This window comes from Vicia villosa, linkage group LG1, assembly GCF_029867415.1.
Source record: "Vicia villosa cultivar HV-30 ecotype Madison, WI linkage group LG1, Vvil1.0, whole genome shotgun sequence".
NCBI lineage: Eukaryota > Viridiplantae > Streptophyta > Magnoliopsida > Fabales > Fabaceae > Vicia > Vicia villosa.
In genome coordinates this window covers 11528658-11542425 of record NC_081180.1, presented here as the reverse complement: position 1 = coordinate 11542425, position 13768 = coordinate 11528658, and the positions used below count along the sequence as shown (strand labels likewise).

The window sequence follows — 13768 nt, the reverse complement described above, 5'->3', positions numbered from 1 at the left end:
TTTTTAAAGGGGGGTAAATCAAATCTCGCTACTATTGCAGAGGGTGAAAGCCATTTAACCCAAAATATTATTTCAACCATCTTTTAAAACATAATTAATAAAACATAATTAATGTTTCTAAGTTTTATGAAAAATTTAAACCAATTTTTTTAATTTGTATATTTTGTTTTAATAAATTATATCATTCATAAAATTAAGTCCATTAAAGCAATATTTCTCTACTCAAACTATGCTTATTAATTCATAAAACATGGTAACGTAATTTGAGACCTCCATATTTTAAGATTTGGTTATACTGACTATTTTATTGAAAAATATTGATATGGTTATACAAGTGGCGGAACCAGAAATTTTTTTAAGCCTGAGCAAGTTTCAGATGGGCTCCTCCACGTCCGTTTATCCGTTCTTTTTTAATTGCGTTAATTAGTAAAAATATAGGGTCGTCTCAATTAATTTAGAGACCCTGTTCTAATATTAAAAAAGGGTCTTATATAAAATAAAGTATAATTTTTTTTAAATTATTTAAATTGTAAATTATATAAAATACAGTCATTCTTATTAATAACATAAATACTATTTAATAACCTAAATAAGACATATATTGTTATTAATTTTTGTTTTAAGCTTTTTATATTTTAAAATTAAACTTTCTATAGAGAACTATTAATAAAAAATAAGATTTGAATTTCTCATTATTCTATCAAATTTGAAATATTAAATTTGAAGTAAATAAATTAAGAGATAATTAAGAATTAAAAAATAGAATTACAAATTAATAAATTAACAACAAAAAAGAAGAAGAAATTAATTATTAAAAGAAAATTTTATAGCCTTAACAATAAAAAAAAGAAAGAAACTTTTGAATTTATAAAAGAATAAACAATTAAATTTTATTTAATTGATTTGAAGAATGTTAAATATACTCTATTATTTTTCTATTTTATTTAATTGTACTTAAATTTATTCGGTCATTTAAGCATTTTTACAATATTATGTAAGCTGGGCAATTCTTTTTCTTTTGAGTAATCAATTTACATTAGCCTAGCTATAGTTCATTTATTTACACCCTTCAATCTCTCTCTCTCTCTCTCTCTCTCTCTCTCTCTCTCTCTCTCTCTCTCTCTCCCTCCCTCCCTCCCTCCCTCCCTCCCTCCCTCCCTCCCTCCCTCCTCCAGCACCGCCCTATTCAACCACTAACCTTAAACCCACATTCATTTCTTTCCAAGTCTTTTAATTTATTCTTCCCAAGTTTCCAATTTAGCCTAAGCCTAATCTGCTAATGGATATCGTTACCACTGACAAAGAAAACATCCAGAAAATCTAGTGATTTCATCAACTCGATCTGATGCTGATTTATGAAATTACACTCTGGGCAACACAGTGGATACAAGAACTCCATTGAAAAACTCTAGAGTTTGTAATATAAATACACACATTTGAAAATGGAAGGTGAGAATAAAGGGAGCCTGGGCAGCTGCCTGAGGTCGCTGCATGCTAGCTCCGCCTATGGGTTATACTGACTACTTTATTCAAGATTTGAATTTGAGACCTCCTTATTTGAATCTATAACCTCACATATATTGAATTTATAACTTCACACATATGTTTGTGAGCAATGTTCTTGAGTTTTTATGGGGTGGTGTTCTAAGAGAACCATATCTCATAAACACCATGTTACTCGCATATTAAATTATTAGATATTATTTGATGTTTTCAAAAATATTCTAGAATGTAAGTTACATATTGATTTACCAATAAAAATGTTTGATTGTAATATTTTTTATGTACCGATAACTCTAAATCTTAATTAAATCTAAGAGCACAAAAAAGCATTTTTGTTGGATATTCACTGAGAAAAAAAGGTATTATCAAAACTACAATCATATGAACTACAACATTTTTAAATTAAAAATTTTCTTCAGGGGGAGTGGGAATGAATTTCAATTTTTTAATAACAATTTTTTATATAAACTTTTATCAAGACCCATTTTCTACCCTAAAAATACATACTTAGGTAATCAACTTGAACATAGAGAACAACGTGTAGAAATAAATTTTGAAATTGATAAGGGGGACATTGTCTCGGACTTGGGCGGTGTTCAAATAGAAAAAGAAATATCACAATAAAAAATAATAATAATAATAAGCTTTTTGTTTATTCTTGAAAAATTCCTAGAAAAACATAAATAAATCCATCATCTTTTACAACCCGCCAACCGAAAATCTTAAAAGATTATTCAACAAAGATACAACAAGAACAAACACAATTCTAAAAATTCAACCCTTGACATTGATCTTCATATAACTCTTAGGAAAGACGTCAAAACCTGCATTAAAAAGTAACTCAAAATTAATACAAGTTATCTTATTTTCAATTATGTTACATATAAAACATTTTCAAAAATCATTAAGCTTTTATATTGATAATCCAAATTAAAAGTTAGCAATCCTAAATGAGTTTAATGCACTAAAGAAAACTCACATTTAACTTCATTATCTTCAAATGGAGGTAAACCCCACTCACTAGGATTGAAATCCAATAGAGAGTTCAAAACTTGATCTGCTGGACCATGAAGAGATTTGTCCATCCTTGGATCAGGAACCATAACAACAGACCTGCAAGACATGTAACAAATAAACATCAACCAATTGAGCAAGAACATTATACTAATTTCCACTTGCATGATGCATGTATGTGTTTAATCCAAATAACATGCAATGAAACTATATACTAATTTCCAGCTTCTATATCCATACATTTTTAGCTTAAAAAATGAAACAAAAAAATCATTGGATGCTTCAAACCACTTACATCCCAGCATTTTTAGCTGCGAGAACTCCAGAGGGTGCATCTTCAAAAACAAGTATGTTACTTGGGTCTACCGGTCCACCCTGATGATCATTAATGTATCATTAACTAAAAAACATCGTTATGTATAATCACAAACAAAATAAAAATTGAAAATACAATAACTAATTGGTTTACCTCAAATCTCTTGGCTGCAGCAAGAAATACATCGGGTGATGGTTTTCCGTGTTTAACTTCAGGGTCATCACCAAGAACAATGTGATGCATCAGCGAAAACATTTCACTATGTCTTTGCGTTTTCAATTCAAAATGCCGCCTGGGAGAACTGTGGGAAAAACAATGTTGTATAACAAGTCCTTTCATGAATCTCTTTTCTTTAACCGAAAAAATGGCATGAGATTGATGAAATATACCTGGATGCCACAGCAATAGGAACTCCTTTTGCATGAAGATGCCAGAGTAAACGACTAACACCTATAATAAATGAAAAGCAGACAGAAGAAGAATGTCAGTACATGAGCAATCATTCACAGTCCAGTTGAAAATTGCAGATCATCATATAATTTATTTCAATGCAAAATATTTTGACAAAAAAAAAAACAATATTTCATTAGTCTTTATGTTTATCCAATCACCATTAATCCATAATTTCATATATGATATATATATACCTGGCAAAAGCTCACTCTTTGGAAGCAAACTCTTGAGCTTGTCTTCTCTTTCAACAAGAAATTGCTCAGGACTAAGTGAGTCACTGATTCCAGTCTCTTCAACAAAGAGCTTTGCAGCTTCAAATGCTTTCATTCCCAACATTTTTGCCTTGAGAGGCCAATCAAAGGTTTTATTATATCTAGCAAGTATAATTTCCTTAACTTGAGTATAGAACTTCTCAGTATCTGCAATAACATCAAATTGACAAATTAACAAACACCTTCACTTCATGCATGAACACAAACTATAAAATGGGATTGATAGAGAAAGAAAGTGATACCGAGCAAGAGACCGTCCATGTCAAAAACGACATGCGTGATTGTCTTTCTACAACCGGAGGGATTGCCCATTGCGCTATGATCGGATGCACTTGCATGCAAGTTGAGTGATGCTGATTAAGGCTATTGATAGCTTAGTATATATATAATGGTCCAAGATGCATGGCATTAACTAAAGTCCAACACTCTGAAAACTTTGGAACTGGTAGTTATGGACCACACAAACACAATGATAAATGTAAAGGACCAATGCATGTAATCTAACAGCAAAGTGAAAACTATAAGACATGTGAAGAAGAGAAATATTAATGGAAAAGAATAAATCCACCATCCTGCTCACTCTAAATGTTTGGAGCTAGTGGCTTATGTGAAAACTTTAAACTCCTATCAACTACTATTGAATTTGTTGATAAAATATTTTTAGAGTTTTATCGTTTATTATGATATTCTCTAATTATTCGACATCAATTTTTAGCCATTGTGAAGAAGATATACCTACCGTTGCAAACAAAACAAAAATAAAAAATAGAGATACTTCTAAAGCTATGAGTGAGACTGCATTTACAACAACAAAATATTGAAATTGGTTTTTATCAAATTTATTTTTTCCCCTAAGGCTCTAAGTTTTTTTGGACAAAATTTAAGGCTCTCTATATTATGCTTGAAGTGATAAAAAATTTAGATACGGTTATATTAAACTTCTGTTAAAAAAATGCTTAGAAAAACTTAATTAATGTTTCTAAAGATTATAAAAAATTTAAAATAAAAAACACTTTTTCTTTTAATTTTGTTTTAAAACAATATTTTTTTACTCAAACTATCCTTATTAAGTTTTTATATGTTTAATATTTTATTACAAAAGTAAAAAAGAAATGGTTATTAATAATGTTTTATTAATTAAAATATTTTAAAAAAATAGTTAGCTAACGGAAACGATTAGTTACTTATATATGTTCCAAAATTTAAGGAAGATTATTTCTAAAAGAAAATTTATCTTTTAAGTATTAGTTACTTATAAGAAAATTAGTTACTTATATATGTTTTTAGTCCCTATAAATATGCGACCCTGCATTTTTAGTCTCTATAAAATTTTCCTTTAATGAATGGTCCTTATAAAATTATTATGCACCTAGTTTCAGTCCCTACTGTCAAACTAATGTGTATTTTAGAATGATTATTTTGCAGACATGTTCATAATGTTTTAAAAAGTTTCTGGAAAAAAAAGAAACTGGAAATTTAATTTCTAAGTTGAGATTTTCATTACTTTTATCATTATTTTTTGAAATTTGAAAATTTCATATTTAATTCTTCTCGTTTTAAAAAATTCTAAAACTTGGTAAATAAATATTTTACAATATTCTAAACATATATAAAAAAAATTATTCAAAAATTTTAAAACTAAAGAGTAATTAAACAGTTTTTAAAATTTTAGAAAATAACAGAGACTGAAATTACATGTATAAAAATTTTAGAAGGACCATTCATTGAAGGAAAATTTTATAGGGACTAAAAATGCAGGGTCCCATATTTATAGGGACTAAAAACGTATTTAACCCTTTTTTTATTTATTTTCTTAAAAAATATTATTAACACTAGTCGTTTGTCCCTCCGATTAGGGGTGGAAATAAGTTTTGCCAAGTTTGAGTCTGATCTACTAAAAATTTTAAAGTTTAAGTCTGGTCTGTAGTCTATCGTAGACTTATTTTTTGGCCTGACCTTGGCCTTTTTGAAGACCTGGTTGGTCGTCTATTAGCCTACTTAAAAGCCTATTTCATTTGAACATTTGTAAATAAGTCATTCAACTCAACTTTATATAGACTAACAAATTAAAAGATTAGAGAGATTAAATGTTTCTTTGTATTGACTTATTTGAGTTTATCTAATAGCATAAATTTTGTGATACTATTTGTTTGAGAGAACTTATGAAAGCAAGTTATGACATTGTTCATAAGGTTTTTTTTCATCTTATTTTCATAATTTCTTCAAGATAACTAAGATTTATTTTTATATTTTAATTTAAAGTACAAAATACAATATAATAATAATAAAATTATTCATATTTATCTAAATAGGTCGGTCTCATAGGTTTAAAATGTTTTTATATAGTCCGTAGTCCAGCCTTTCTAGCTAAATAGGCTTATAAAAAAGGCTAAGCCTTTTCTATTTATACAAAAAGCTTTGCCATGCCTAGGCCAATGTAGGTTGGGTCGTAGATCCCTATTAATTGGTCTGATCTATTTTCACCCCTACCTCCGATGCACGAAAATATTTTATTAAATTATAGAAGTAATTTAACATATATTTAAATTAGAATTTAATTAAAATGCATCAATATTGTAGATAAATTTTTCACAATCATTTATACGTAGACCTTGAATGTTAAGAGATATTTGATTTTTATTTTAAGCAAAGATAAAGTAACACAAACTTGTGGTTAAAAACTACTCCCTCCGGTCTCATATATAATCAACTTAAAAAAAACTCATCCTTTAAGAAAAATATCTAAATGCATTTAAGTTTTACACTTTTTATATTTTTACCCCTATTTTTTATTTTGGAAATCGTTAAAAACATAATAATGTAAAAAATAGGGTTATATTTGGAATAATATCATTGAATGTAATAATTATAGGTGACTTTTGTTTATATTTAAGACAAAAAAAAATTTGTTGTTGCTTATATTCGAGACCGGAAAGAATATTCAATAATTTCATTTACAATTTAAATTAAAAAACAAAAATTTTAAAATAAAATAGTATAAACAAAATAGAAGTAGAAAAATGGATACAACAAACCTATATATAAATGTGGCAATAATTATAAAATAGAAAAATTCAACAATGTAATAAACGTGGCCATAAATAAATTTGGGCTAGTTACATCCTGATTATATTTCAACTTCTCAAAAGGCCGCCAATCCAAATACTACTCCAAGTCAAACATGTTTAACTGTGGAGTTCTTATTTGTTAGACTACCGAAAAGAAGACGTGTCTTGTTTGTATAGGTAGTATCGATCAATCCTTATAAGTCTTCCTTCACTCATGCACTCATATACCTGCACATCCTTAGCATCCATCTTCATTCTGATGTGAATTCGGCGACCACTACTCGCCCTCTTCAGCCTTGGGAGTGTCTCATTATCATGTCTCGTGCATCGACAACCACTCCCCATCTTCGTTGGCCTCAGTGTTACAGTGCATCCAAAAGAAACTCCAAACAAAAAGGCAAGGCCGCTAACCCTTGATTCTAAGTTATTTGTCAAACCACATGTTATAGACATTGTGGTGACAAAGCACCAAGACCAATATTCTCCGTTATCCAAATCTTATAGAAAGGATGTGTTGCTTAAGCTCATGGAAGTTTCAAAAGCTCTTCGAGAGATAATTACTGCAAGCACCATTAGGAAGAAGAATGCATATAAACTGATTATGATGTTAACCATGGAAAAGGAAGCCGAGGAAGAGGAAGAAGCTGGCAATGAGGAAGAAGAAGAAACTACAAGCAAACATCTCCTTCAAATGTGAAATCAACGACCACTCCTCGTCTTCATCAGCCTTGGGAGTGTCTCATTGTGATGCCTCGTGCACCGATAACCTTCTTCGTCCTCGTTGGACTTGGGTGTTACATGTCCACCAGTTTTCGCTTGGTTCACCCCAAAACCACATTGCACTAGGAGATGTATGCTTTCAGGATTAACAACTGACCCCACAAACCAACACGGTTCTTTTCAACATCTTTTATCCTTACTCACATGAATTCTAGGAAACTTCCTAGAAGATCACCCATCCAAATACTACTCTAAGTCAAGCACGCTTAACTGTAGAGATCTTGTCTATTAGCCTATCGAAAATAATATGTATCTTGTTTGTATAGGTAGTACCAATCAATCCTTATAAGCCATCTTTCAACCATGCAGTCTCATATCTGCACATGCTTAGGATCCATCCCATTTCGATGTGAATTCAACGAACAATATGAATTCAGAGACCACTCATTGCCCTCATCAGCCTTGTGAGTGTCTCATTGTCATGCCTTGTGCAACGATAACCATTCAGTTCCCTCGTTGGCCTCGGGTGTTACAGTACGTCCCAAAGAAGATCCAAACAAAAAGACGAGGCTATTAACCCTTGATAACAGGTTGTTTGTCGGAATACATGTTCTAGACATTATGGCGAAGAAGTACTAAGACCAATCTTCTACATTATCCAAATCTAACAGAAAGGATGTGTTGCTTGAGATCATGGAAGTTTCAAAATCTCTTCAAGAAATAATTACTGCAAGCACCATTATGAAGAAGAATGCAGATAAACTAATTATGAAGTTAACTAGGGAAAAGTAATATGGGGAGGAGGAAGAAGAAGAAACTATAAGTGAGGAAGAGGAGGATAACTCTGAATACTGAGGTCTTTTGGTTGGTGATGTGGTTCGCTATTGTTCCCTACAATATATTATGTTTGTTGTTTAGTTTATTTTTGGACCTTGCATAAGGGCATGTTCTAACTTTGGTGTTACTAGGCCTGTAATGGCTCCTTAACAATGGAGCATCGTCAAGTAAGACAAGATGTTCCGACATGTGTGCATGATTTGGATTCAGTTTATTAGTCAGAGTTTGTGAGTAAATTAGTGTGTGATTATGTGTGATTCTAAGGAGATTTGTTGTTATATCTTTTAGCAATATGTTATTTAGTAAGATTTGCTAAAAAAAGTTGTCATAAATCAAATCAAATTAAATAAGATTTAATTTACAAAATAATCAAATCTTATCAAATCTCTTGGTGGAAAGCAAATCAAATCTACATCAAAATCAAATATGATTGTTCTCAAATCAATAGCCCATTTGAGAAAAGTCCAATATATGGTTTTCTATTTAAGAAGGCTCATTCCTAACTTTGAATACACAGAGCAAGAGTTCAAAATTTAGTGTGTTAGTGTTTGTTCTTTGAGTTTTTGTTCTTATTGTCAATTGTGCAACTCTATAATGCCTAAATTTCATATCCAAGGCATAAAAGTTATTTTGTTAGAGGAGTTGTAATTCAACAATCTTTAAATTTGTTTTATGTATTGATCACTAGAGTTAGTGATTGAGAGAAAGTGAGAGAGGTTCTCATATTTAGGGAGAATCCTAAATATGCAGTATTAGGAAGAGATTCATTGAGAAAAGGTTGTTTATCTAAGACTATTTGTACTAATACTATTAAGAATGAAATTCTTTTCTTGGGTTGGAAGCCCCAATACATAGGTGACATTGAACCGAATTGGGTTTACAATCCTTTGTGTTCTTTATTGCTTTATAATTTATTTTCCATTGTCTGTAAATCTATTATAAGCAAGTTATACACACTGTTTCAAACATTGTGTCTAACACTTGTCACGCGAAGAACAAAATTTCATTAAGGATATTAAATGTGTTGATGTCAATGAGATAGATATTGGCAACCAATTTACAAATGGGCAAGAGTTTGAGTTTCGTGATCTTATGCTCCAATGGATTCACACAGAGGCATCTAAATCGGGGTTTGGCGTTGTAATTAGAAGGTCTGATAATAGTTCTGATATAAGACTTGCATTTATGATAATGAGATGCAAAAGAAGTGTGAAGTACATAAATCCTCTATGGAAGCTCAAACGAGATGACATCAGTTCGAGAAAATGTGAGTGTCCATTTAAGTTATATGGTTATCTTTTGACAAATAACAAATGGAGATTTAATGTGATTTGTTATTTACAAAGCAAAGACAAATGTAATAATTTAGTCGGTCATCCTATTGCATGTCGCCTTATGTCTGGAAGAGAAGGATATCATTTCAGACATGACATTGAATATGGTGCAGCCCAAAAATACACTTGCAACTTTAACATATTAAAGACCCAAAACTATCTCAATTATCAAGCAAGTATACAATATTTGTGTCCTTAACAACAAGACGTTAAGGGGGGCTAAAACTGAAATATAACAACTGTTGAAATTTATGGATGATAACAATTATGTATATAGGTACCGAACGTGCAAGGATGGAGTAATTGTTTGAGATATATTTTGAACTCATTCTGATTCCATAAAGCTGTTCAACATGCTTCCTATTGTAGTCATCATTGATTCAATGTATAATATCAATAAGTACAAACTATTGAAAATTGTTGGTGTTACCTCTACCGAGATGACTTATTATGTCAGGTTTGCATTTATAGAGAGCGGAAAAAAGAGGAAAACGTTACTTGGGCATTAGAAGTGTGACGAACAACGTTGAAGGATAAAGAAGACTCGTCATATACCACCAACAACACCAGAGTATACAACTTATTCAACAAGACAAATTAAAAGTTGGGCAAAACATTTTTTGGATAAGTGAAATAATTCAACAAGTTAAGAAGATTGAGAGAGAAACAAATAAATAAAAGTCAAAAGACGCACCACCCATACATATAGATTTAAGCAGTGACACATGTTTCAATTCATTTTAATTTTTATTCAACAATGTATTTATGTAGTTAGACATATTTTGTGTGTAGTCTTGTCTTAATATTAATGATGACAAATATATACATTTTCAAAGATTTCAATATATGTTTAAGTTTCCAAAAATATTTCTCCATTTTCTATTCTAAAACAGGCTCTATTACTGAAATTGATTATGTGTTGGGTGGTTCCAAAAATGCATTTTCGTAAGACCAGGATAGAGTGTATCTGAAAATGCATCTCCAAAATTTCTCCTAGTATATTTAATCGTTACGAAACAAAAGGTTCGATCGAACTGGATTTCGAGATCGATCAAAGATATTATAGGATGTTGAAACATCAATTTTGATGTTGAAATGTAATATTCAATTTATGCTAACGATTATCTATGTAATGTTTCATTTTTATGTTATCAAAGTTAATTTATCTATGTTTCTATATTGGTTTTATTTCTGCATTTGTTTGTGGCTCATTAGGTTCTCGAAATGCACTTTCGTAAATTAGACGGAGATGCATTTTCGAATTAAATTCAGTCATATAATAGAGGGTAGTTCAAAAATGACTAAAATGTAGGTGATTAGCATGCTTTCAAAGATGTATTTCCGAATTCAATGAGTAGTTTTGATTTTTCACTAGGGTGAGAAAACAATCCTTAAGGTACGTTAAACAATTCTCTATGAATATGACAACCTTACGTTTGAGCATATTAATCTTATTGACAATTCGTACCTATCAAGGGTTGTTAAGCGCTTTGTATAACTTTTAAGTACATTTTGAATTTCTATTTTATCTCTTTTTATTAATTGTTTATTTGCAATCCTTATAAAATTATTTATTTTGGTAATATGCACTATACTCCTCACGTTAATATTTTTTTTAATTAAAAAAACTAATTATAATAAATTTAATATGACATAAAATTCTAATTATTGTAGTTTACTACAAAATAAAATAGTAAAGTATAAATTTTATCCACATTAAAAAGTAGGAAAATTCTTAGGTGGACAGATACCTAAGAAATTGTTTTACACACAACCAATCACAGAATTTTAATTAATTAAAAAAATAAATACTGATTTTTCTCTCTCCTTCATAATCTCAACCACCCCATGAATCCAATTAAAACCAACATTAAAATTGAAATAAATTTAAAAAAGACTCTTTCTTATTGGTTGTGCCTAAGAATGTGGATTTAGGGTCGTGTCCATGCAAGAATTGCTCTAAAAAGTAATGAAGAAATAATAAATTTTAAAAAGAAGAGGAACGAAAGCGTAAAAAAAGAAGAAAGAGCGAAAGCAATGCGATTTCAAACTTTCAATAAATTGAAATTGAAACTGAAACATAAAAATAATATTTGAAAATATTGGTTAGCGGCAGTCTAAAAGTTGACACCCTGGCAATCCGTGTGAATCGTGATACTCAATCTTCAGCCAATCATTTTAAATGAACGGTGGAGATCTTGAGATAGGTTATTCACAGGGATACCCATCGAAACGAACGGTACAAGATTCACCTTCTCATCAGATATAAACTCCACAAATCCTCATTCAAACAACATCACCATCCATTGAATTGAATACATTTCTCGAAAGTAAGAATCAGCTAGCAAAAACAGCGCCATGTCTGGAAGAGGTAAAGGAGGAAAAGGTTTGGGAAAGGGAGGAGCCAAACGACACCGTAAGGTTCTGAGGGATAACATTCAGGGAATAACTAAGCCTGCGATTCGTCGACTTGCAAGACGTGGCGGTGTTAAGCGTATCAGTGGGTTGATCTATGAAGAAACTCGCGGTGTTCTCAAGATCTTTCTTGAGAATGTGATCCGTGATGCAGTTACTTACACCGAGCACGCTCGTCGTAAGACTGTTACTGCAATGGACGTTGTTTACGCTCTCAAGAGACAAGGAAGGACTCTATATGGCTTTGGGGGTTAGGGTTAAGGGTTTCTTTGTAATAGTATATCTCCTAACGTTCATCATAACCATAATCATTACATTGGTGCTTTCTTTTTCCCCGTAGCAGCACACACGTTGATGAACACAGTATAGACTTGATTTGAGAAATTGGACAAATTTAACAACAGTCATTAGCTCTTAATTGATGCCTTATTTGATGGCTTTCTCTCCATATAGCATTTCTTTGATGGACAAATTCACCAGACCAGTGGTTATTTTCAGATTGACAAAAAGTCCCAACAAAGTTACCACCAGATTGGAATCATATGATGATGTGAAGCACGCGGCACCCCCACTGTCTCTCAAGCCACCAGATCTATGATGCGGAGTTGCCACCATGGGGTTTTAATTCCGCAACACTTTATGATCCATTTCATATTCATCGATGTTTGGTAACTCTAGAGGAATTTTATGCATATATATGATTGTCACTTGTGTTCCATTTTAAATCAGTCATGGAGACTGTGTCAATGAAACAGTACGCACCCTATTGTTTTGAAAATCTTCAACCCGAAGCTTTACATGTATTTGGAAAATGAATTGTAGTGGCTGTTACTGATCACAATGTTAAAAAAAGAAAGATAAATAGAAAGAATTGAAAGATTTTTGTTACATTATTTAGAGGGTTTGCTTTTAGGTGATTATTCGAGGACCCTTGAATTTGGTTGAACAACTTCCTTCATTCAAACGGATATATTCGATGTAACATCATATTTTAATATTATTTTATTTTTAAAAAAATTAAAATTTTATATCAATTAACTAAAATCTGTTTGCTAAAACTAGCTGATAGCTGGTGACTGATAGCTGGTAGCTTGTGGTTAGTAAATTAGTTGTTACAAAATAACACAAAAGACATTCTTATTTAGAAATTTGTGATTTATTTATCTTATCATATTATATTATTATATTATTAAATTAATTTAAATTTGATAAAAATAAATATATTAATACAAACTTACAAAGCAATTATAATTTATGTGAAAAATTTAAGAAACATCAAAATATTTTAATTCAGTTAAAATATTTTATTTTTAAAATATTTTATTTTAATTCAGTTAAAATATTATGAATCAGCAATTAATATTATTTTATTTTTAAAAAAATTAAAATTTTATATCAATTAACTAAAATCTGTTTGGTAAAAATAGCTGATAGCGGGTGACTGATAGTTGGTAGCTTGTGGTTAGTAAATTAGTTGTTACAAAATAACACAAAAGACATTCTTATTTAGAAATTTGTGATTTATTTATCTTATCATATTATATTATTATATTATTAAATTAATTTAATTTTGATAAAAATAAATATATTAATACAAACTTACAAAGCAATTATAATTTATGTGAAAAATTTAAGAAACATCAAAATATTTTAACATCAAAATATAAATAAATTTAATGAAATACATGAAATTTGAATTCAGTTAAATTAATCAAAATTAATGATAAAAATAACAAAAATTTAATATTATAAAAATATAACAAAAATTTTAATTTTCTTCATCTCGGTTAATCTCATTGATTCTTCGATTACGTTTAACTAACTTGAGAATTATCA

General features: G+C 30.2%; 2 protein-coding genes across 2 annotated transcripts; one reads left to right on the top strand and one right to left on the bottom strand.

The window, feature by feature from the left end:
- Window positions 1-2046: 2046 nt before the first annotated feature.
- On the bottom strand, window positions 2047-3941 carry LOC131601085 ((DL)-glycerol-3-phosphatase 2-like). Its single transcript, XM_058872815.1, has 7 exons — window positions 3801-3941; window positions 3481-3705; window positions 3223-3283; window positions 2987-3134; window positions 2813-2892; window positions 2483-2616; window positions 2047-2327 (listed from the first exon to the last, which is right to left on the bottom strand). The coding sequence occupies exons 1-7, from the start codon at window positions 3868-3870 to the stop codon at window positions 2278-2280; spliced, it is 768 nt and encodes a 255-aa protein (XP_058728798.1). The 5' UTR covers window positions 3871-3941; the 3' UTR covers window positions 2047-2277.
- A 7875-nt stretch (window positions 3942-11816) lies between these two features.
- LOC131628535 (histone H4) lies at window positions 11817-12850 on the top strand. Its single transcript, XM_058899367.1, has one exon. It carries the CDS (start codon window positions 11876-11878, stop codon window positions 12185-12187), a length of 312 nt encoding a protein of 103 aa, XP_058755350.1. The 5' UTR covers window positions 11817-11875; the 3' UTR covers window positions 12188-12850.
- Window positions 12851-13768: the final 918 nt, after the last annotated feature.